Source organism: Marmota monax, unplaced genomic scaffold (genome assembly GCF_021218885.2).
Source record: "Marmota monax isolate L192 unplaced genomic scaffold, Marmota_monax_Labrador192_F-V1.1 WCK01_AAM20220418_F8-fsc00019, whole genome shotgun sequence".
NCBI lineage: Eukaryota > Metazoa > Chordata > Mammalia > Rodentia > Sciuridae > Marmota > Marmota monax.
The window spans coordinates 17,411,765-17,438,492 of record NW_026695242.1 but is presented as its reverse complement, the minus strand read 5'-3'; the positions used below and the strand labels follow the sequence as shown (position 1 = coordinate 17,438,492).

Sequence of the window (26,728 nt, the reverse complement as noted above, 5' to 3'; positions counted from 1 at the left end):
ATTCAGCAAATCATTTTTGCAAACAATGTTCTGAATGCTTATGAGGTAGGAAAACTGTCAGAACATTCCTTAACTTACTCAGTTCCACTACCTCCTTCTTGACTATAGTCATGCAATTACATCTGAGAGTCCATACTGTAGGAGAGGAAGCGGGAAACTCTCGCTAAGTACTCCCTTTATGCCAGGAATCCGGTGAAATGCACTTATTTACAGTATCTCCATTTAAAAATTAATATTCTCATTTGATCAATATGGAAACAGGCCCAGAGAAATTTTGTTCAAGGCCACATAGCTAAACAAGAACAGTTTCAACATGAATTTATATCCAGACCCCATCATAAATTGTGATACTTAATCTCCCCATTTCTTTCTATATGGCTTACCTACACTATTAGTGTTTTTAATCCTCTTAAAATTTTCTGTTTTTATACCTTCTTCAACTGCATAGACCTCTTAAAAAGTTGTATTTTATCAGGATTAAAAGAAAAAATCACAAGAGTTCTAGAAGAATTGACAAGTATAAGTGTTTTACTACTTGACTTCCGGTACCTAGAAGATCTTGAACTTCCTTCCTTCTTCTGATCTTTCTATATCCTAATTCCATTTCCCATTCCTCTCATCACTCACTGACCCCTGCCCAGGACTGGGGATTGAACTCAGTGACTAGCAAATGCTAGGCAAGCACTCTACCGCTGAACTATATCACCAGCTGTTTCCCTGATGAGACAGTGTCTCAGTAAATTGCCAAGACTGGCTTCCAACTTGGGATCATTTTGCCTCAGCTTCCTGAGTAGCTGGGATTATAGATGTGTGCCACCTTCCCCAGCTCTCTCCCATGCAATCCATACATCAGCCTTCTCCAATGACGGTACTGGGAAGCTTAACATCCTGGTAACCTTCAAGGTATTGATCTGGCAGATATCAACAGTAGTCTCTGTTCTACCTATTCTAATGAACTTCATCTGAGTTCATGCAGAACCAAGGATATGACCCTAATTAGTCAGATGACCAATGGCTAAAAAATAATTTACTAGAAGTCATTAAATTTAAATTGAAATCTATACATTTTATAGGCAGCTTCTGTACTGGGCAATGATGGTCCATCTTATTTCATTATGCCACTTTGGATCCATGACAGCATAAACTTGAGTGAATGGGATAAATGTCAGAAACAGACCTGACCCGTATGCTGAACACCTGAGTTTCATTTCCATTGCTTTCTGCTCAATTCTTCTACTTTTATTTTATACAGATCAGAACACTGATTTGGACCAATTTATGGGAGACTGGTTGTTTTCAAATATTATCTTTCCATACAAATATTTATTTAGAGTAAAATTTGGATAAAATAACAGCATCTAATATTGTATTTAGACATTCCCCTTCAATATGTAAGCTAACATTACTCTGTGTACATATGTCAACAGTTTTTGTTTTGTTTTGTTTCAATGAATAGATTTCACTTAAAAATTCTTTTAATAGAAGTACATTAACTTTAGTAAAATGGTTTATACAGTTTGCAGATTTTTTAAAATACATTTTTAGCTGTAGGTGGACACAACACCTTTATTTTTATGTGGTGCTGAGGATTGAACCCAGTGCCTCACATGTGCTAGGCAAGTGCTCTACCACTGAGCCACAACCCAGTCCATTTGCAGATTTTCAAATAAATTTTTTTAAATAATTGCTGAAAGTTAAATCATTTACTAATTGTGTTTTCTAACATCTCAAATGTGATCATTAACCTTGCACCTCCATTACCAAAAACCCCAAGAAAACTCCTGTAGAGGTTCTGAAAGCCTGGGTAAGGGTCTGAGAACCAGATTTTGGTTTCAAACACACCTGTATCTGTGACTTGAGGCAAGTTGTATAACAGACCCAAGCTTTGGTTAATGCCTCTGTGCATGAGGATAACACCATGTCATGACAGTGTTGATATAATGTCAAGTAAGATGAAGAAGGCAAAAGGCACCCAGCACACAGGAGATCCACCAAAAGTTGTTTCTTTCTATAGTCCTTTACCTCAACACTATAAGTAGAATCTAAACCAGAGAAGGTAGATGGCCCCATAGGTCTCCTCCTGCATGTTGCTAGTACCTATTACAGCAAGGTATACCTTAAGTGCATAAATGTTATGAAATGGCCAGATGCAGGTAAAAGGGGTATGATTAATTTATGCCTTTCCAATAATCTAACTAGAAAAAAAGCAAACTCTTGCCAAGTCCTATGCTTTTTCTTCAAGCATACCTATGAAAAGCAAACTTTTTCTATATTGATATTAAAAAAAAAACCCCACACAAAGTAATATCTCTTCCAAGTTATATGAAGGGACAGAAAGGACTATGGGTCTGAAGAGTAGTGAAGAAACAGTTACCAGTAGCCAGGGTACAGAAATGTCAAAACTAATTGGAAATTTTAAAGTAACACATTCAGACATTAATAAATGTATGATCTATCTAACATGATCTTGCAGTGATCATAATGATAACTGATCAAGAAAAGAAAATGTTAATACTTAAACAGATGAGGGAAAAATATAGCGTGGTAGTAATGGGGAACAGATCCACCAGCAAATTTTATTTAATAACTTTCTTACTTCTTACATCAAAGGACAAAGGTTTACAACTTTTCCCAGAGTGAACTAAGACTTTTTCTATCCTCCCTCCTCTAAAGAGTGGAACAGGCTGCAGCCAGATTAGTTCCCAGGAATCTAGCCTGCTGGACTTCAGTGAGTTAACTTATGGGTACAATCCCCGAAGGTTTAGGATGAAATTAATTCATTTATTCTTCTATTAATTCTGAACAACAGCAGCAACAACCAATACTATAAGGCTCTTCCTTTGTGCCAAGCTGTTCTAAAACCAACTCATTAAAATCCTATGACTAAGCACATACTTTTTAGTACATTCATTTTGCAGGTGAAGAGACACAGAGAGGTCAACTTCCCCAAGGTCACACAGACACGTGATAGTGCCATCATCTGATCTCAGACAATCTTATCTACAGCCCATGCTGTTAATCATTGCATGATACTGGCTCTCGTCCACCGCCCATCTACCACCCACCTACCCACCCAGCAAGCACCAGTTTGTAACAGCAAATGATTATGACACATATCTGGCCTCAAGAAGCTCATAGTCTCCTGGTAAGCCAGACATATAAACACATAACTATAGTACAGAAGATTGAGTATGCAAATAGGGATACCAAGTTCCCTATAAACCTATAGTTTCTATACTTTCTAGAGCAGGTTCCTTGTATCTCATTGGGGACCACACAACCATGCCCCACAAAAGTCCAGCTGTTGCAATTTGAAACCTCACGTGGCCTGGCACCTTATACTATGGGTGCCACAGAAAACTAGCTGATGGGCATGAGGAAAACCTGTGAAATGTCAAGCAGTACCAACCTCCTGCAGCAAGAAACACTGAAGTTCATGCATCCTCAAACCTGTTCTCAAACCCTTCATTGTTTTAACTTTAGACTTCTAGAGTCTCAGATTCCAAGATCCTATGACCCACATTAAAGCCTAGGTCCAACTCTGACTAGTTACAGGATTTCAGGTGAATTCTTTGAAGGTTTTATCTATGAAAAAAACGGGGATGGAAACAATACCTACTCATAGATGAGAGGAACAGAGGGAGAGAGAAACAGCGTCCCCTGGGAATTCCTCTGCACACTGCCTGACATACCATCAAGCATCTACACATTGTCATGTTGTCCTTACACCAATGTGTCCTTGAGGATTTGAAGTCCTGGTGTTGGTCATTTTTATTCTTATCTTTCAAAAAAATTTTTTTTAAAAAAAGAGTACCTTTAGGCAAAACATTAAAATCTATTATAAAAATTAAGAAAAACAGGCCCATTACAATAGTGGGTTACTTAGAGACACAAAATCTATTTAAAGTTTCAGATGCATAAGAAATAGATGATTTACAAGATTTTCTGAAATAAGCCAACTTTGATGTATAGCTATGAAAATATTAATGCTGCTCACTACTAATGTCATGTAGGTGTGGTTAGAACACAGCCAGAAAGCTGGACTGACCCAACCGGAACCTCTCTCTCCCACCAACCACTTTGGGAACTTCTGGCAACTAACTTGAACGTTCATGCTTCAATTTCTTCATCTACAAAATGGAGAAAATAAAAACACGTTCTTTGTACGTTATCGTGAGCCCCTGCCTACAAAGCAATGTAAAACTTGGATACATAATAAATGGTCAAGAAATGTCCAGGGAGAAAAGACACAAATTCAGGAAACTTAATTCTTCATCTTCCCCTTGAAGCCAGGAACTTGGCAGTTACCCTAGAATCTGATCTCCCTTTCTCACTTCCTACCTATAATCCATTGCCAAGTTCTACTGAGTCTTCCCTTAAATATCTTTCGCATGCTACACCCCCTCTCCATTGGCAGAGTCTCCCCATGGTTCAGCCTCTCGGCATCTCATGCCTGGATCTCATCAGAGCTTCCTGACTGCTCTCCCTGCTGCTGTCTATGACACTGATGCGTGAGCAATGGCGCCAAACCATAAAGCTATTCACGGTCTGCTCTGCCTACAACCACCATGGAAGTTTCTCCCTCCTTTCAGCAGGCATGTTTCCAAACCCTATAAGGGGACACATGTGAGTCTTCATGCCCTGGCCCCCACCTATTTTTCTTAGCACAAACTCAGGCCTCCTTGGCTGAAAGCTTTCCAATATTGTTTATTTCCCTCATATTCAAATAGCCTCTCCTACTTCCATCATTTTGAGCATGGGGTTCCTGTTCTGCTTTGACTCCTCCTCTAAGGCTTAGTTTCACAGAGACTCTTCTGAGTCCATCAGAGTCATGTGGGGGTCTTTCTAAGGGCTCTTGTAGCTACTGACTTTTCAGACCTTAGCTTGGGTGATGGGTGATGCTCTTGTCTTTATCAACTCTACGGGAGACACTCAACTGTTGCCACTACTCTTGGTTCAGTTTTGTCTCCAACATTTGATGCAATGTGTGGTCCACAGAAGTCCCTCGATAAATGTTTGCTAAAAGAATATGTGAATACAAGATGAAGCAACGAATATGTATTCCTGCTCTCCCACTGATTAACTATGAATTTGACATCACTACACAGAAATTATATTAATCACATAATTAGTTGCTACTTAGCCCAGTATCTAGCACTGTATCAGTTACATACATAGAAATGAACTCCATTATACTTTCTTTTGTAGTATAAATTTCCTTAGGTTGCCTTAAATGTTTTTAACAAAACATAGTCAACATATAGGAACATATATTCATATATTTAAAAATCCATTTATTGAATATATTAAGGTTATTATCTTGATATTTCTCACAATTGAAATGTATTTTATATATTTCGAAGAAATGACAAAGACAACAAAATATGCAGTTAATGTGGCACGAGAAGCTAGTGGCAACAAGGGATATTCAGGGACTATGTCTTGTACTACAAGAAGGGCATTTTTGACACAAACCATCATGGGTTCAAGGGAGGATGGGTCAGGGAGCCTGCTGGAAGAAGGGGGCATGAAGAGCTCCTCTCTAGTTTGTTTAGGCCAGGGACCTAGCATCAACACTTCTAGGGGCTCTCTGGATTTCTTTGGTGTATCTTCCACCAGCTGCCGACTAAGCAGCCCGTCAGGGAAGAAGTGTGAAGGGAAAAATGGAAAGAAGCCAGGGAAAGCAATGGGAAACTGTAGGTAAGAGATATTTGTAAATACATTGTTAAGCTGTTTCAAACTACATACTCATTAAAACCTCTTTTTATTTTTCCTTTAAGACAGAAAAATTGGTGATAAAAGATGAAGGTTTAGGGTCAGGTAAGTAGCTCAGTGGTAGAGTATGTGCTTAGCATAAGCAAGGCCCTGGGTTGAATGCAAAGCACTTAAATAATCAAAATATGCACCTACCCAGAAGCATTTCTTTTAAACCAATGGGAAGATTTCTTTTTTTCTTGACACTACTTCAGTTGTATCAAGAATAAAATACATCTTTATTAAAATTCAACTAACTATAAATTCCTAGAAGATCTCTATACTGGGGGGGGGTTACTGGTAATTACTTATTTATGGTTAGAGTATTCAACATAGACACTCTGTAACTCTTGTAACTCTCCAGTTTAAGAACCTGATGAAATGTGAATCCAGTGCTGTCTACATTATGATTTGATTATAATACTTATCAATAGTCCCTAGTGTATAACACTGTGTCATATAGATATCATCAAGACAGGTTCATCTGGGGCTTGCCCCAGCCTAAACTGCAAGATTGCCATGGTCCAAATTCTTTATTTTGTAAATCACACACTTTTAACTACTAGTAGATAATAGAGGCTTAGATACTTCCTAAACTTTTCTATTTAGTGCTTTTATGAGTACCCTCAGAACTACTTTTATGTAACTCAAAGATCCTAGAGGATACTTCTGCATAGGAATAGGAGCAACTATCCCCACAATAATCCAGAAAATTATATTTAAAAGCAGGTTTTTTTTTCTATTGGCATGGGGCCTATATTATAGAACAAAGTAGCCCACAGGCCTTAATTAGGATCTTAGAAGAAGAAAAAAAAAAAAAAACTCAGAGTCAAAACAATTCACTTTGTAGGGACTAAAGGTTAAATATGCTGTAACACTAAAAGAAGTCTAGAATGTGCCTTCAAAAATAACTGAATTTTTAACTCTGTACCAAAGTAGTCAATGAAGTAATTTGACTACAAACACTGCACCTGGCATAACACACTGGATCTTTGATCTGTACCTATTATACTATGTTATGAGTTAATGAGGACAACAGCAGTGAATGTGTGATCCATGAGCCACTTTCTGGATCTACTTCATGAGTGTCCTGAGAACACCTAAATCCGTTTGCACATTTACAATAGTGATATTGATATTTCTCCATGTTTCCTTCTGGTTGCTAAGAGATTTACATTAGACAGGCTCTGTTGTATTCATAACAAAGCATTTGGGTCCACAAAGCATTAGCTTCAGCTCAATGAGTCCTGAAACACCCTTTGCCTCACCCCTGCCCTGTTTTGCTTCCAAGTCAAACAGGGGCCCAGGCACAAAAGCTGCCACAGGACACTGCTGCACTGAAGCCTGGCAAGGCTAACAACTCTTTCACATGGTGTCGACTTCAAGGATGACATGGTATCTTTATACAAATATACGTCTCTTTCCTTATGTGTCTTAGAAGCCCATTTATCATGGTGTGAGTGGTGGGGTCAGAGATGTGTGGAGAAAGGGCAATCAGTAGTGACCTTCCCCAAGAAAAACCTAATATGATAAAACTAGAGCAGAATGTAGCAAGACATGGCCATTTCATAACCACCAGGCTGTTGAAGGCTTTGGAATACGCCTGCATACAACTTCTTACCCCAAGTTTGCACTTTTTTGAAAATGTATTCAAGAAGTTTATTTACAAGCATATCAAAGTGGGAACCATCTATATTTAACATCTTGCAGCTAAACATACAGTCCTCCAAATTCAGTCTCTCAAAGTCTGCTCTGCCATGAGGTGGAGAGCCTTCTCCTATAGACACCAACTCAGAAGAAAATGGCAAAGGGACCAAAAATAGCCACAGTCACTCCTGTACATGTGGCAGATGAAACCTGCATGTCATTTATAAGGCACATGCACCAATGCTCAGGGCAAATTAAGAATATCTTTCCCTTGGGGATTCTCACAAAGACACATAAAAATGCTTTATGACCTGACTTCCATATTTAAATCACAGAGTTTTAGTCCATTTTGATTAATTGTCATGGAGGAAAAGGTGCTTTGGGGCCTTACTCCCAGCCAGTCCCTAGCAGTGTATTTAAGGGAAAGCCTCCAAACAGTAAGTACTCTCTGGCTATGAAAAAAAACACCACTGACCTAAAACACATTCCCTGTTCTCCCCCCCTGGCTTGGGGTATCAGTAGGGGATCATCCACGCCTGAGCTCAGAGCTCAAGCAATCAGTGCTAAAGGCTGCAGGTCCCGGCCATGTCACGGGAATTCCTGCATTTAGGATAATCACTCACCCAGCAGGCAAATGCAAACCTATGTGGTTTCAGCTTTATTTCACAACAGAAAGTTATTTGTAGCAGCTTATTCCCATTGTACAACCAAACTAAAAGCACCTTATAGAAATGAGGGGCGCCAGGAAAGAAAGAGGAAAAGCAGCAAAGCAGGAAATGACTTTTCTGCTACGTCTTTAAGGTCACAGATCAGCCTCAGAAACGCATGCATGTGACACAGTTCCAGCACAAAAGCTCCTTTTCCACGAGACAGACCTCTAAGAAGTACAAAGCCTGACTCTCTGGGGTCTCCCTCAAAACTAAGTCACCGCAGTACATTTAACCTTGACCGGCTGTGCAGAAACTACTTTTTAACTCCCTCCCAGCACCTTCCTGTGTTGTGGAAACATGCCGGTGGTGCCTCTGTGAAGTGAGACACACCTTCCGCATAGCCCTGCAATCCCTCCCCAGGAGAAAAGCCTTGCCTGTCTACACCATGCCCAGCCTGTGGCCAGTCTCCACTACAGGGCTAGACCATCCATTCCCCATTTACACACCCGATTGACACTCTATACAGCATGTGAAAAGACCCCCTTCACGCTTCTCACAGATGCCAGGAGGAGACTAAAACAAAAAAAAGAATCTAGGCAAGATCTGAGCTCTGGCATACATAGCTACCTTTTTCTTCCGATCCCGGGACCGTTTGCGATGTTTTCTTTTTTTCTCAGTCTCTTCTTCAGCATTGATCTCTAAATCCCTGTTTTTCTTTAATTGTGAGGCTGCATGAGCCATAATGCATTAAAAAAGATCCTGTTAAAGCACGCAGGGCTTCCGTGTAAAAGGTGATATCCTCAGGCACCTTTAATCAGGCGTGCAGCAGCATCCCACTCACTGGAGAAAAGCCTTTGACTGGAAGCAGGAAGACATTCAAAAGGCAGAGATGCTGGAGAAGCTGAAGCATTTAGAAAGCCAAACGGTGGGGTCCAGACTCCATCCTACACCTTCCTTCACCTGAGCCTCGACACACGGGTGCAGCCATCATAATGCATTTACCGTAGTGGAGACAGCTGGGACAGAGGAAGCTGTATTATGGCTGTATCCCCTGCCACCAGCTGGAAGTGTCTAAGTGATTCCTCGGAAGGGGGAATGCTGCAAAGGATGCTCCTCCAAAGGGAAAAAATCAAGAGTCACCACACATGCAGAAGCAAAAATCCAGCACTGATTCTCCAAAACTATTTTAGAATCCTTCAAAAAGAAAGAAAGGGCTGCAATTTATACATCACCACTAGATCAGCACAGAGCAGAATTTAACCCGTCATAGAATGGAGCAGTTCCTACTTTAGTTCAACTGCTGATGGTGACAAAAATATATAAAATAAGACTTCAAAAAAAATATGCTCAATTTTCCTATGGCGATCCTGACTGCATTATGAGGAAAACAATGCATGCATTGCCGGTCTCAACAGTGTGTCCTTTATGCTGTTATCAGCCCCGATGCATTCTGTGGAGAGGGCTACAGAAGGGCTTGTTGTCTTTTAAAAACAACACGCTGATTACAACACATCATACAGAAAGACGTGGAGCATGTTGGTGTATGGAACAGATGCCCGATTCATAGGAGGTTCCCCAGGACTCTCCTCTCATGTGGTCCCAGGGTCAGAGAACGAGGAATCTGAATCTGCTGTAATCAGAGTTCGAGTCACTGAAATGCAGATTTGGCTTTCATGTTAGGGTTTGCTTCAATCACCTTACTATTTTTGCCACCTGAGTCCTCAATGACTGCAGCCTCTGAATATTCATTATGTGAAGTGAAGCAGCAGCAGTGCTCAAAGCCTGCCGGGTTGTCTTCTGCGAGGATGCACAGACTGGAAAGAATCTAATAAGTGGAAATCATTTACACACACACACACACAATACTCGGAAGAAATTGCTGAAATATCAGAGTGGGCCTAAAACACGTGGACCTGAGGAAAGAAACCCCAATTTCACCAAGAAAACAAGGAGAATAAAAAGATGATGTTCCACTGAAAAGACTTATTGTGTGTACTTAGAATTCTGAACAGCATAACCTTGGAGGTTGATGTAAGCAGCTTTGTGGGGCTGACTTTAAGGTGTGCAAAGGGTGGAGCACAAAGTCCAGCACATCCATGAGGATGCGGCTGGGGTTCTCTGGAGCACAAGTGTGAACCCTTGCCTGTAACTTTTCTGCGTTTCTGATGCGGAGATCAAAGATTTTCCCCTTTCTTCCTTTGTAGGGTCCTTTCAAGTTCTGCCAGGAGTGACAGAAAACAGGAAGGGAAAGACTGAGACCCCACAGCATCTCAGTCTTACTTCAAGTGGACTGTACACTTCTGAAAACTATGTGCAAATCACTCTGGTCATAGTTACTGAGGGCCTACTACACGCACCACTGCTTATGTGTGCTTTCTACAGAAACTGACTTAATAAATAGAGTTCTAGAAAGTTTCTGTATTGCCTATGAAACCACTATTTGATGAAAAAAGGAAGGGGAGGGGAGGAATGAGAGTGGAGAATTAAATGTAACTCAGTCAGATGTGGGGGCACACTCCTGTAATCCAGTAGCTAGGGAGGCTGAGGCAGGAGGATCTCAAGTTCAAAGCCAGCCTCTGCCACTTAGCAAGGCCCTAAGCAATTCAGGAGACCCTGTTGCCCTGTCTCTAAATAATACACACACACACTCACACAGACACACACATAAAGTCGGGGGGTGGGGGAGGGAGGGCTGTGGATGTGGCTCAATGCAAAGTGCCCCTGGGTTCAAACAAACAAACAAACAAGAAAAGAAAAAGTAACTCAGACTTAAAAGTGAAAAAAACCACATTGGGCCTGCTGTAAAAAGTAGTGTTTCTGTACCAGGATATTTTATTGTAAAACTAATGATTGGGGTAAAGAGTTAAAATGAACACTTTCTATACTTTTGTCCCATTTAAACCACCCTATACTTTTGAGGAACATTCATACAACTTCTTTTCCTTATTCTCTGCAAGTTGAAGAGGACAGCCAACTAGAAAACTGGCTGCTTTCCCACTGGCTCCTGAACCTTTTCTTTTAATTCCTTATAGACACTAATTATTCTTTAAAATGTTCTGTATTTATAAGTACCCTTGTACAAGGTAACATTTCCATCTGAGGCTGGCAAAGCATTTTATGTCTCATTGATCTCCATGAGCAAAAGCACACCTGAAAAAACAGGAAAATGAGCCACCGGTATATTTCAACCTATTTAGGTCTAGAAAAGTTCTTTGCTTCCCCCGAGTAACCAGAAATTGAGAATGCACCATGACTTTTAGGACACCATGGTGTGAATTTTCATCAACTCATATTTTCCTTTATATAATATGTTAAAAATAAAAACTAAGGCATAGCATGTTTATTTGGATTTTCTTTCTTATAGAAAATTATTATTCTTTGAATAAGTCTTCCATTTCTAAACTGAACTCCAAACAGAAACTCTGCCAAGGAAGTCGGCTCTGTGGTCCTAAGTTTTTATTATCAGAAGACTAAAGGCTCAGCCCCTTCTTCTCCATCCAGCACACATCCTGTAAGGAAACTCCTAGTCTCTTTCTGTACTTATTTTCAATACACAGACATGGACCCAAGAGACCTAGGGATGCTGGCTCCCCTACCCTAAATAATATACGATTTTATTATTTTCAATAACAAAATAAGTCTTTATTATGGCTGAAATTGAGGCATTAAAAGAACTTTTAAAAACCTTCATTTCAAACTTTTCTATGTAAGTCTTAAAAGTTTGATGTCTTTGGGGAGACCATAGAACTGGTACAAATCTTCAAACCGGAAGTGCCTCTCTAGCCAGAGCATACTTGTGTGTCTGAGGAGCATGGCAGGTCCCCAACTCTAACAAGAATGGGATGCAGACACCGCATTGTAGGAAACAATGATACAAAGTTCGGTTACTCTAGAGCAACGTCCTCAGTCCCACTCCACAAGGACAGCACTTGCACAGGATGTGGCTATCAGCCTGTGGACTGTCAAAGCTACTGACAGGAAAAGAATAACAATTCTTCAGTAATTTCCCAGGGGGAAAAATTTTATTCTTATTTTATAAAAATCCCAAGTGCAAGAATTCCCAAACCATCCTTTCAAAATATAGGACAGGAGTGACCTTTTACTAGCCAAAGAGGACTTTCTTAAGTTGTACTGGAAAGGCAAGTATAATGAGTGCACCAGTAGAGCTGCCAGGCTGAGCTGAAGGCATGGTGTCCTGGAGCCCCATCACTTTGGCTCCCCCAACATTCCTCTGAAAGGTTGCTTTGATGAGCACAATTTGGAAGCCAGCACTCTGCAGCCAAGAGTCCCAGTCTTCTTCTTGCTTGTCCCTTTTCACTAGGAGCCATGCAAAAAGTGACTCCTCTTAAAATTTTCATTTTGTTCCACATTAATTCTTAATTCCTTGCTAGGGATAATGAGTGTCATCTAGAGTACTTGCTGCCTATGCATCATTAGACCATGAAACTATTACAAAAAAATAAAAATAAAAACCACTTTCAAGTTTGGCAAACGGAGTCGTGGTTATACCCCAAATAATATCAAATCCAGGAATCAAACAATTGTGACTAAATATTCCACTGAAAATGAAGCCAAAGCAATTCACTGGGAGGTTTTACAGTCTTTCAATACCAAAGCCAGAGAATTTTCTTCCTCCTCAATTTTTGCATATACCTCTCCAAGATTTCATGGCAAGCTTTGAAAGTTAGTTCAGCCGATTGATAACTTGCCTATGCTGAGTTGTCATTTCACATTGTCAATTCAGCTCAACAATGTGGAGACACAAACAACAATGCACGCGATTTCTATGGAGATGACACTGCCACTTGGAGATTCTGAAGTTACAATAGCTGTGCACTTTGAAAAGATTTGTAGTGGTGTGAGAAGTGGAAGGGGAGGTGATGTATAAATTAGTGGAAATGGGGGAAAGTGCAAAAATGAAAAAAGAGATGACTTTTCTAAGCCTACTCCAGGTTCTCAGTGACAAAATAAGTATATGTTTTGATGGAAGGAAAACCATTTTGTGCTGCACCCACTCCAGTTTTCTCAGCAGCAGCAGCAGCACAGCCTCACCCTAAGAGACAGTCAAAATATTATTCCTTCACCAAGAAAAATGGATCTATTGTCATTTCATTAATTTTGGAATCCTAGATAGAGATGATATCAAGAGACCTTGAGTAGTTTCTGAGTGGTGTGGGGGACAAGAAAGAAAACAATCACTAAATCTGTCAATGGTTATAAATGAGAAGCAACGTGGGGGACTTCTGAAATCCTAGTCACAGGAGTTTTTAGATAAGACACATGATGTCCTTATTCAAAAAAAAAAAAAAAAGTGTGGCTGGATATCCCCAAAGGACAGAAGGTCCACATTCCTTGCAGGGAGTGGTACCTCTGGACTCATGAGCACTGGCCTTGGTACCATCTGTCTTAGCATTCAATCTGTCTTCCTTCCCCAGAGTGTGCTGTTCATCCTACTAACCAGTCTGACCTCAGCACTGGAGAGAAAGCCAGCTGGTCCCTGGCACGCCAGCTGCTTCAGTGACCTCACATGGGCAGATGGGGGCAGACATGCAGGGATGGCCTCCCCATGGACTCTCCGTCACACCCACACTGGTCAGCAGAGAGGAGATCTTTCTCTGTATGTGGAAGGCCCTGAAGATACATCCCTGATTTCTGCCTCACCTGGGAGAGTGGACTGGTAGTGCTTGGCAGGGCACTGAGGAACAGCTCACACCAGGAGTGGTATGCAAACAAAGCAAAGGGGCCATGCAATTTCCCCCTTGAGCGCCTCTTCTTAGAGAAGGCAGAAGCAAGGCCAGCTAGCTCTGAAGATATCCCCTCACTACACCTGAATGCACTGCTTTAAGGTGATAGGAGGTGCTGGAATTTGGAAATAAAAGAACATATCTAGGAAAGGTTTATTAAAAGAAATAATAATTTGCACTAACACAGTAGCCTATACCCAAATGTGGCTACTCATCCTGAAATAAGAAGAGTGTAACCAGAAAACTGAATTTTGAATTATATTTAAAAATTTAAGCCTAAAAACGATGTTTAATTCAGATAATAGAACACAAATATATGTATTTGGAACAATTTGAATATACAAATTTACTTTTCTTACTTTAAGTTTTATGAAATAAAATGCAGATCAAATATTTCCAATGAAAACTTAGCCCTCAAACTGAAATGTAAACTACATAGATTCCAAAACTTAATTTTATTTTTAAAAAGTCAATAATTTTGCATATTGATTTATATCAAAATAATATTTTGGATATGTCTACTTAGATAACATGTTACTAATTTCATGGGATTTTTTTATACTGGGAATTTAACCCAGGGCACTTTACCACTGAGCTACATTCCTAACTTTTTTATTTTCATATGGGTCTTGCTTTAAGTTACCCAAGTTACAGAGGCTGGCTTTGAACTTGTGATCCTCCTGCCTCAGCTTCCTTTATTGCTGGGATTCTAAGCGTGTACCACCATACCTGGCACTAACTTCACTTTTTAAAATCTTTGAAAATGTGGTGATTAGAAATCTGAAATGATGTGCATGACTAAAGTAGTCTTACGCTAAAAAAAAAAAAAAAAAAAAAAAAAGCCCTGTTTGCCAAAGTATGTCTTCCTGAAGGTAGCAGTTTCTCCAAATAAACATCAGAGGACACTTTTCAGTCAGTCACTGTTTCCTATAGGAAGGCATGAAGCACAAAAACTCGGTTCTCAGGCACTTTGCTAAAAGAAGCATCTAAGGACTCCCCTACTCACTCACTCTGCTGGTCACTGTGTCTGGTCTCTGGGCCAGGCTCATGAATGAGAGAAAGCCAAGCAAACCAACACTTAAAACATACATGTAGGTGCAGCAGAAGAGGCTGTAAGCACGTAGAAGATAGAATGAAAAGGTCCAAGCTCCAAACAGTGCTTTCTAGGTGAGGAATGAAGACACTTCCCCGTCCACAGATTTTACCGTTTCACCACTGAACCCCACATGCCCTAATCAACACAGCCAACTTCTCATGCACTGAACAGACAGTATGGGATTCCCTTTGCCCCTGAGTACTGTTGCAAGTGTCAGTGGTACAGTGGTGAAAAGCCAATGAAGGTCACTCACTAAAGCTTCCAATCTTACTCACACAGGAGGAGACAGCAAATAAGTAATAAGATAATTTCACAAAGTAATAAGTGCTATGAAAAGAAAGATAGGATGATTGAATTGGAAGTGCTTGGGTAGCGGATACTTGTTAATAAGGCTCTTTGCTTCTTTCCATGCTTAACATTTACCAGGAAAAATAAACAAGATAGCGAGGAGTCAATTGAATTAGGTATTCCACTCTATTCAGATAGCAATTCTCCAAAATTATCCTCTAAATCAAGAAAGTTATTTGATAGTGAACCATGAATGTTTTCTCTCAAGTAGCATGTTTGATTCTGATACATTTAATATGGAAGATAAATAATAGGCTTCTGTATCACTTATCTTCTATGTTGTCTGGATAATTATAGCTCCCATCACCTTTTTATTAGTAGTTTAATAACAATTCTAAAGAGACTGATGGAGTATGACTGCTGAATAATGGTATATATTTTCCTAGGTACTTTGTGGAAATGTGTTTTGTTTCACAGCCAAACATAACATATCCTATGATTTAATATTTCACTGACTTCTTGTTCTTTACTATTGATATGATAATTATATTTAAGGTGGCCTAAAGGAAAAATAATGCAAGTGATCAAACTAACATATTCCATTACTAAGTCCCTGAGACCTTAGAGAAATCCTTGTTCTTCTAACAGTTCCTGTGTCTCTGTTAAAGGTAAAGGTTCTGAAGTCTCTCTCCCAGCATACACACTTTGTGATGCTCAAATACAATGACAGGGATGAGGCAATGATTGATGTGTCTCCCCTTTTTCTGTTGTTGTATTCTGATCAAGATATAAGGAGAGTAAGCTCATTTTGAAAACATTTCTTTTAAGAACTCTGATCATTGCTGATCATGTGGAAAAGGGATGAAATTGCACACAGAAAGCAAACAGTCTTATTTTGAGGGAATGAAGCACTTAATTAGTTCATTTATGGGGCCATACTAACAATGGCCAAGGGCAGAATAACAGCTAAACACTATGCCAGATACAGTGTACACAACCTGTCAAATTTTACACAAAAGTCAGGTAATAATTCTTTATTATAATGTGGGACATACCAACTCTGAACATATTTTATGACAATAATAAAATAATTCTTTTTTTCTTGGATTTAGCACTGACTTACAGGCACAGAAAGAGCTGCATGCAGAACTTACAGCCCCATTCTTCTGCAAAGTGGAAACAACTTTTGCTTCCTCCCGATCTTACCAATAGGTTTCAACAACTCATGCCTATACACGAGCATCACAGAAAACATGCAATACTCTGAAGCACAGGATGGACTAGTGCAGCCTGGCACTGGGGTCCCTAAGTGGGTTGGGATTTCCTCTCCTCTTTACTGTCCCACCACTTGGGAAGTTCTGGTAGGTTTCTTTCATATTGATTTAGAATTCACATGGTAAACCATTAAGCTTCATTTCCCACAGATTTGTAACTTTTTACTTGCCTTTCTTTTACCATGTCAGGGTATGATCACAAGTTATTAAACTTCGAATAGTGAAAACATCCTGTTACATATTTAAGGGAAAATGTTATGAGGCCCTTTAGAAAAGATAAAAAATGAGACCAATTTTCTCATTCTTTTCCAATTTCTCTTTAAAAAGAACCAAGTATCCAAAGTACATGTATGAAGACTCGAATTGGGTGTCAACATACTTAATATATAAACAGAGATATGAAAAAATTGTGGTATATTAGTGTAATAAGAATTGTAATGCAAAAATAAAAACAAAGTACATGTACAAAGGCAGGAATTGGCACGAATGTACTCTATACAAAGATATGAAAAATTGTACTCTATATGTGTAATAAGAATTGTAATGCATTCCGCTGTTGTGTATTTAAAAAAAATAAAATCAGGCTGGGGTTGTAGCTCAGCGGTAGAACACTCGCCTAGCATGTGTGAGGCCCTGGGTTCGATCCTCAGCACCACATAAAAAATAAATAAAGGTATAGTGTCCAACTACAACTAAAAAAATAAATATTAAAAAAATCAGTAAAACTAAAAAAAAAAGAAAAGAACCAAAGTAAAGGGGCAACTTCTTTTCAATACTGTAAAATTTAGTTCAACTCGGGCAGATTTCATCCTACTTCATTTTTGTATCTTCTAACATAGGGATGAGCAAGATAAAGTGTCAGATAGTAAATATTTTAGGTTCTGCAGGCCAGGTACTCTGTTACACCTTCGGGAATCGGCTGTACAAAAGTAGCCAGAGACCATACGTTAATGAACATGGCTCTGATTCAAACTTTATGACACTGACACTTGAATTTCATGTGTTGTCAATATTATTCTTTTGGTTATTTTCTAGTCTTTTACTAATGTAAACAGCATTGTTAATTGTAGGCTGTACCAAAATCAGGTTAGAGCTGGTCCATAAACTATAATTTGCTCACCCCTCTTCTAAGGCATCACACTGAGTTATGCTTGGACGGTCTCTAATGGATGGCAGAATCAAAACCCAATATCTAGAATATTTACAAGAATATACATGTTTCTTTGCTATAAGGAGAGTAACTAAGAACAGAGTTGGGAGGAAGAGCATGAGAAGAAGATTAACATTAAACAGGGGTGAGAGGTGGGAGGGGAAAAGGAAAGAGAAGGGAAATTGCATGGAAATGGAAGGAGACCCTCAGGGTTATACAAAATTACATACAAGAGGAAGTGAGGGGAAAGGGGAAAAAAAAAAACAAGGGGGAGAAATGAATGACAGTAGAGGGGGTAGAGAGAGAAGAGGGGAGGGGATGGGGGATAGTAGAGGATAGGAAAGGCATCAGAATACAACAGACACTAGTATAGCAATATGTAAAACAGTGGATGTGTAACCGATGTGATGCTGCAATCTGTATACGGGGTAAAAATGGGAGTTCATAACCCACTTGAATCAAAGTGTGAAATATGATTTGTCAAGAACTATGTAATGTTTTGAACAACCAACAATAAAAATTAAAGAAAAAAAAACAAAAAAACATGACCACATCCACAAGATAAAATCGAGCAAATAAATGTGAAGTTAAATTACAGAAGAATGAATATAAATGACCATTATAAGCATATGAAAAAGGATATTCAATTCCCCTATATTAAAAATATAGAAAACAAAACAATAAAAAAGAATATACATGTCTATGCACTTACATATATGCAAATACACACAGGTGTATGTGCACATACATGTAATACCCACAGAAATCTACTCTGTGGACTTGAACACGACACCTGTCATGTGAGTGATGGAAAGACACATGCTGCTATGTGCATTTCCTACACCACATTCATATGGATAAAATTTCTTTAATTTACTTCTTTAACAAATAATTCATGGGGTATCTCATTTATTCAAGTAGCATAACTCATACATGCTGAAAAGACACCCAAACTCAACAAATGCCCACGACATCTGGTTCACCATGTTCTAGGTCCTTCCCCGGGTGGGAAGAAGATAGAGGAAATACTGACACTTTACACTTTATTTGTAGTTTAGTATTATATTCTGTATATTTTCTACTAAGTTACTTTAATTACTTTGCTGAGTAAGGTATAGGAATAAGCAAATATTTATGAAGAATGTTCTGCCTATGAATTCTGTACTAAAACTAATGAAAAACTAAAGAAAACATTTTTTAAAAACATCAGCATCATGATGAGACTAACACGTTTCTTTTCAGCATTATTTCATTGAAGAACTAAAGTTGGAGTTTTCTTAATAATTAATGAATTGTGTGAATTTCAAACAATTATCTGGCAATTAAAGATGTGGAAGCTACAGGAAGAACAAGGTTAGGTCTCAAAGTAATACCTAACTCTCTGAAATCAAGAGGCTTGTCCTTTAAGAAATGTAAGGTAGGTCTGTTCCCTTGTTCCACCCCATCCCCCACACCTCCACACATATACTAAATTATTATTCAGAGAAAGGGAAAGGCCAGATGGTTTTGGGGATTAGCAACTAGGAAAGGACCAAGTTTCACCTCAAGGTTGTTATTAAATTCTAGCACAGATTGGCAGGGAGACAAAATTGGGGCCATCTGAGAGCTCTTTGGGAGTCTTGGTCCAGTTCCTAATGAGCAGGTGTTGACATGGAAAAAGCTGCCTGAACAACAGAGCCTTGGGCTCAGAGCTGCTGCAGGCACCTGGGCGTACTGAGTCCGCCCCTGGCCCCCTCCAACCCCAAGGAGCCCCGTACTCAGCTCTGGACACCCCGCCATCTGTGTCTAGATGTTGCTCCTTCCCACAGCAAATCAAATAAATCAAATCAATAAAAAAATTTAAAATCTGTGGTCTATTCTGCACAGGTAGTGATTTCACAGCACTTTGTTCCACTCTAAAAAAATTCTCTCCAGAGTGCATCTAATTTAAATCAGATCGAATTTGGGTTCCAGAAAGTGTCAATACTCACTCCTAGACACGCTTGAGCATTTCAGACTGCACACTCTATTAACCACTTCATGGGTGGAAATTGGCTCAGTCAATGAGAATAAAATACGTATCACAAGCTCCAAGTTTTTTGTTGGTTATGTTTTGGTTTTTTTGGTAGCCATAGTATTAAGATCTAACAAGATTTGGCCAAAGTCTACATTCCCCCCCATGAAGATAGTGGGATTTACTTAACAAAAATACCACTTTACCACAGATGTGTGGTGTATGCTACCCTGTCGGTGAGCTCCTGAGACTGCAAGACAAGCACAGTTTTAACAGATGCAACATTACAGCTATTTTTAACGATAATTTTCCAGCCAATTCGATTTTTTACAGACTTCAGACCCAATGAATATTTGAGTTACAGGAAAGGAATTAAAATGCTGATTCTGCATCTAACCAAAGCTTTTTACAAGTCTTTTTCTCAATAATTATGGGTTATTTAAAAAATAAAAATATCATGCTTTTTAGAAAACAGTCTTTATAAGGACTTCTGACATTAGCAAAAGCTAAAATCCTGAAGTGACTACTGCATCTCATGAGGCCATGTCTTATTAGAGTGGCAATGAGACCAGCCTTCTGTATGAGGAGACCAGTCCAGATTATAGGTGAGCATAGGTCTGAGACAACAGTATGTAGAGTGGACACAAGAAATACAAAAATTCTGAAAATGGGCTGTGTAGAGTTTCTCTGTGAAAGCATTTTTTCAAAACTTTTCTTACGTCTTCAACATAAATCCATTCAAAAATTCTCCAATTATGGATAAAAACCAGAAAAACAAAAAACTAATGTGATCATTGTGCTAAGTAAAATAATAGTGTGTGATTGATTATTTTAGATACCTCACAGTGGATTCAATCTCAAAGAACCAAAGAGTAGAATTGTGAGTGCCTAGGACCAGGGGAGGTGAACTGGTACTTGCTAATCCATAAGTTTCAGTCAAGCAAGATAAATAAGTCTAAACCCTGCTGTACTATAGTATCTGTAGTATGTGTGTGTATGTATGTGTGTGTGAATATATATATATGATCGTCAATAATATTGTCCTACACTTAAAAATTTGTTAAGGGGGTAGATCTTATGGTAAATATTTTTACCATACAAGCAAAAAGAGACCACTATTCAAGAAGCATAGGATAAAAGAAATATTTTTATTGGTGAGTATTCATTATGATTGGTGGATTAAATTGTGGCATATTTGCAAATATATAAAAACATAATTGAATCAATTTCACTCCCCAATACCTCCCAGGTTTCTTCCTTCCTAACCTTGATCCCTTTACCTTCCTGGTCTCCTTAAACAAAATATCAAGTAGAAATATATATTTTTTAAAATTATACTGTCCCTATTCAGAAAGAGCCATTATTAACATTTTGCTTCCTCTTTCAAGACTTTGTGTATATGTATTTTAAAGTAACTATTTTACCAAAATAATATCAGGCAAGTAGTTTACAACCTGCTTTAGAATATTACATATATTTATACATATATTATACATAAATAATATATGTACATATATAATGAACATCCGTAGAGGTTAACTAAATACTCTTGTGTAACTTTTAAGTGGTTATATAATATTCCACATGATGAATATGCCATATTTTTTTATCCAATGCCCAATTATCATGCATTTGTATTATCTTCAACTTTTCTGTGAGAGAAATAATGCTATAAAGGAGCACTTATCCATCAGATGAGCTTACATACTCATAAGAAACACATTTTTAAATTTTTAAAGTAGATTTTTAAAGTAGATTTCTGAAAAAGTAAAACACTTGATGGCTGTCTAGCCAGTGTCTATTTCAGGACTGGTGGAATTAAACTGAACTTCTATTATCTCCCATTCCTAGCTCCACTTACGTTTTCTTCACCCAAGAATTGCTCTATTAGCAGAAAGAAATAGAATCCTGGATAAATACTTTACCTGTGCTAAGATAAATCATAGCTAAGATGAAAGGTAGGCAATTTATCAACAGCTATAGATAATTTATAGTTTCAATTTTAATGATTCAAGTCCTAAGCTGTGTTTTAAGCCTAAAGTCAGTACTGCCATGATCATATTTATTAGTGCCTCATTCTGAATTCTTCAGGTGTTATGGGACAAAAAGGTTTTAATACCAACCAAAAAAAAATAACTTGGATCTTTACTGATTTGTGGTTATGCACATAACCAAAATATGTATTTTTTACAAAGCAAAAACATTAGCAATCAGAATTTCCGTAAGTATTAATGGGGGAAATGGCTGCCTTTGATGAGACTCCAAAGAACTTCCTATGCAGTAAGACCAGGAAATATGCAAAAGGACTCCATCTCACAATATTGAAGAACTCAGACGAACTACACAAAATTACCACATCCACGACAATCACTTTGTAACAAGATACCTTAAAATACAGTAGACGGAAAAAAAAAAAATGGTCCTACAAGCCCATTTGCTTGGAACTGGTAGTTATTTTTTCATGCTGCAAATCAACATTGTTTTTGCGACTGCTATGGACAAAGGAACAGGACGAAAGCAATTTTGAAATAGTACTAAGTGCAGGCCTCAAAGAGAATTTGCACACTTGCAGTTCTCTCTAGGACTGTTGCCAAGCCACCCCATGAACAAGCCTGGTTAGCCTGGTAGACGTGTGATATATGTGGCCCAGCACCCCTATGCACCACTGGCAGCCAAACTCCAGGAGCAGAGGCATCCAGCACAGTTAAATAGTTATTATTTTAAATCACTAAGTCTGGAGTGATGTTTTATATACTATAGGCAACTAACACAAAGAAGGCAGAGATTGTGAATTACAAATACCAGACATAAATGAGGATGTATCACTATAAAGCCTACAGGAACTTTAAAAAGTATTACTAAAAACTGTCAATAAATTGAAAATTCAGATGAAATAAACATACTTATCAAAAAAATTATACCTTATCAAAGCTGATGCCAGGCACAGTGGAGCATACCTGTATTTCAGGAGGCTGATTCAGGAGCATCACAAATTCAAAGCCAGCCTCAGCAACTTAGGTCCTAAGCAACTTAGTGAGACCCTGTCTCAGAATAAAAAATTAAAAAAGGACTGGGGATATGGCTCGCTGGTTAAGCACCTCTGAGTTCAATCCCTGGTACTAAAACTAAAAAACAAGACAAAACTGGCAGAAGATGGAAAAGAAAATTTGAGAAACATATGTTTTTAAAGGAAATTGAAATTTTTATCAAAAACCATCCCACAAAGAAAATGCCAAACCTATATGGTTTCATTGGTGAGCTGTATTAAATATTAGGGAGAAAAAGAACACCACTATACATCAACAGTTTCATAAAACAGGAAGTTGTCAACTTGTTTAACTAAGCTGCATAACCTTAACACCAAACCTAACAAAGAAACTGCACATACACAGACCAGAATGATTTTTCATACCAAGAGATATAAGATGCTTTAAAAATATTAATAAAATAAATTTAACAATTTTGTGGGGATTATCCTAAGAATGCAAACTTGGTTTAATATTTACAAATCAATCAAAATAATGCATCACATTAATAGGGAAAGAGTGGGAGGGTGGAAGAGTTCACAGGATCATTTCAAAGGACACAGGCAATTCATTTCACAAAATTCAGCATCATTATATTAAAATGAAACAAAACAAAACCTCATCAAACTGAGGAAATTTCCTGGTACTCCTAATCTGATGTTTACGAAAGACCTACAGAAATTAATGTCATATTCAATGGTGAAATACTGAATGTTTTCCCTCTTAAGACTGAGAATAAGGTCAGTACATCACTCTTATTACTTTCATTCAACAATATTCAGGAGATCTCAGCCAGCATAATAAGTCAAAGAAAAGAAGCAAAGTTTTAAAGATTGGAAAGGAAGTAAATCTGTCTTCACAGATCACATGATGTTTCACATAGAAAATCCAAAGGAACTCATAAACAACTTCTAGATCTAGCAAATAAATTGACTTTTGCAGGATATAAAAGTAATCTAAAAATATTATCTGTACTTTGTCTGCAAAACAAATTGGAAAATGAAATAATAAAAAAAGAACACTATTTTGGAAAGGACACAAAGGACCTATAATATTCTTAGAAACAAATTTAATGGCAGACAAATCCTCCACATTGCAAATTATAATGATTTCTGAAGGAAATTAAAGGAGTTCTTAATTAAGGTAGAGATATACCCTACTCATGAATTGGATGGGCCATTATTAAAATATATAGTCCAATGGTAGAACATATGCTTAGCATGCATGAGGCCTTCAACACTCAAATAAATAAAATGCCAGTTTTCCTTAGATGCATAAATTCAAGGCCATCTTAATCATAACTCCATGGTTTTTTTTAGATACAAACATTATAAAATTTGTATAGGAATGTAAAGAAGTTAGAGTATCCAAAGCAATCCTGAAAAATAATAAAGTTGGAAGACTTATACTATCTGATTTTACCTGTATAATTAACTATTATAAATACAATAAAAAAAGATAGTTTGACATAAAGATAGACAAAAAATGTCAATGGGACAGAAATAAGTCAACATTTATACCATCAATTTATATTCAACAAAAAATCAATAGTGAAAATCGATAGTGAAAATTCTTGAACAAATCATGTAGAAGAACAGAATATTTGCATGGATAAAAAGGCACTCACTTTACACTATACATTAAAAGTAATTAAAGAGTAATCACACATAGAACTTATCTTAAAACTATAAAACACTTAGAAGAAAACACAGCAGAAAATCCTCATAACTTCACAGCAGGCAAAGTTTCTTAGGACATAGAAAACAATTATCATAATGTTAAAAAATTAAACTTCAACAAAATTTGAATCTTCTGCATTTCAAAGCCATCAAAGAATTAATAGCCAAAATGCATATTGAATGCAAACAGCTGTACAGAAAGAAAGCAAATACTCCAATAAAAAAATGGACAAGAGACTTCAAAGAACATTTCTGCAAACAAAATATTTGAAAGACTAACAGATTCATTAAAAGATGTTCAATATCACTAATCATTGGGGAAATGCAAATTAAAGCCACAATGAGATAGCACCTCACACCTGTTAGAATGGCTCGTATAAAAAAGACAAAGCGATGAGAATTCATACCCCATTTGAATCAAATGTATGATATGTCAAGATCATTGTATTGTCTTGAGCAATTAATAAAAAAAAAGACAAAGTGTTGGCTGGGATGGGGAGAAAAGGGAACCCTTCTATACTGCTGGTGGGAATGTAATTAGTATAGCCATTATGGGAAGCAGTACAGAGTTTTCCTCAAAAACTTAAAAATATTTCCATATTATCCAGCAATCTTACTTCTGGTCATTTAGCCAAAAGATTTGCAATCAGTATGTTAAAGAAACATCGGCACTCTCATGTGCATTATGACACTATTCATGACAGCCAACATTTGGAAACCTAAGTGTTTCAACATGTGATGAATAAAGAAAATGTGGTGTATTACACACACACACACACACACACACACACTCACTCACTCACACTTTATTCTGCCTTAAAGTATTCCATATTTGCAACAGTATGAAGGGCATTAGAGAGCATCATGTTAAGTGGAATAAGCCTAAAACATAAAGACAAATACCACATGTTATCATATTTGGAATTTAAAACAATTGAACTCAGAAGTTGATAGTTAAATAAAGAAGCTTTGGGAAGGTTGGGAATAAAGCAATGACAGTAAAAGATACAAAGCCTCAGAAGGAATAAATTTGATTTTTTTATTTGAGAGCAGTTGCACAGCATGGTGAATACAGGTAGTAATTAAGTATGGTAAATTTAAATTTCACTGAGTAAATTTCAAAAAGTTCTGATCATCGTGTTAAATATTTGTAGTAATATGTTAAATAGTTTGATTGAATATTGTATTTAAAAATGCCAATTTGTGCCCATAAATACAAATAATTATGATTTGTCAATAAAAAATAAAAACAGTGAATAGGCCACAACTGAAAGAAAATATTCTCAAAGATACATCTAACTAATTAGTGACCAAAAAATTATAAATGACTCCAACAAATCAAAACTAGAAAAACAAGCAACTCAATTAAAAATGGACACAGGACTTTAACAGAAATTTACAAATAGTCTATATGTAAAAACTTGATCATTACTAGTCATTAGGGAAATGAAAATTAAATTCACCATGAGATAATACCACCATCTACAGAAAGACTAAAATTATAGACTGACAATGCCACATGTTGGCAATGATGTAAAACAGTCACAACTCTTAACACATTGTTTGAGGAAGGTGAGAAATTGTACAGCCACTTTGGAAAAGGATTTGGTGGTGTCTTATAAAATGATGCAAACACCTACCCTATCACCTAATAATTCCACTCCTAGTTGTTTACAGAGATAAGACACATATGTCCCAAACAGACTTGTGTAAGAACATTTATGCCATCTGTACCCATAGCAACAAAATTCTGGAAATAGACAAGATGTCCATTAACAGGTGAATGGATAAATTATGGGGTGCTCATACAATTAATCTTATTTAATTAACAAAAAGAAGAAAACAATCTACTATTACCCACAACATATTGAGTCTCAATACACTGAGCAAAAGATGACTTATCCCAACAGGTATTCGCTATAAGCTCCACTTATATGAAATTCTAAAACAGGCAAAATGGATTCACAGTGGGGGAAAAAAATAACAGCAGCTCCTACTAGAAATGGGGTGAGGTGGGAATTGACTGGGAAGGCACATTTTGGGGGGGATAATAGAAATGTTTCATATCTCAGAAAAGAGCCTATATTACAAAGTATTCGCATTTGTTAAAATTTATCAAAATGAACACGTAAAAATAGAAGGGAGTCCAATAGACTTCAAGAGGGGAAGAGGCAATGTTGGGGAATGAAGCTGACCAAATTATGTCTTGTAAGTGTACCAATATGTATTGAGTCCCACCACTATGTATGATCATATATAATAAAATTTTTTAAAAACAATTTTAAAAACAATAAAAATCTTAAAAAATATGGTACACATAAGGGTGTTTTGTATTCTACTGTATGTAAGTTTTACCCTAAAAAAAGAAAAACACAGGCAGCCCCCTGCAGTCTTGGATTCAACTATTCAATGAAAAATATTGGGGGA

General features: G+C 37.6%; 1 protein-coding gene across 33 annotated transcripts in view; it reads right to left on the bottom strand.

Annotated features, from left to right (window-relative positions):
• Window positions 1-26,728, bottom strand: part of Ank3 (ankyrin 3) — a 639,364-nt gene that overhangs the window by 316,859 nt on the left and 295,777 nt on the right. For 5 of the 33 annotated variants that reach the window (XM_058577996.1, XM_058577997.1, XM_058578004.1 and 2 more), the window contains exon 1: window positions 8,679-10,682. The exons of 3 other annotated variants lie outside the window; for them this stretch is intronic. In XM_058577996.1, coding sequence (XP_058433979.1) covers window positions 8,679-8,792 — 114 coding nt within the window. In that variant the 5' untranslated portion in view covers window positions 8,793-10,682. Of the gene's footprint in view, window positions 1-8,678; window positions 10,685-26,728 lie in introns of those variants that run through there. 25 more of the 33 variants (XM_058578001.1, XM_058578008.1, XM_058578014.1 and 22 more) reach the window with 11 other exon arrangements.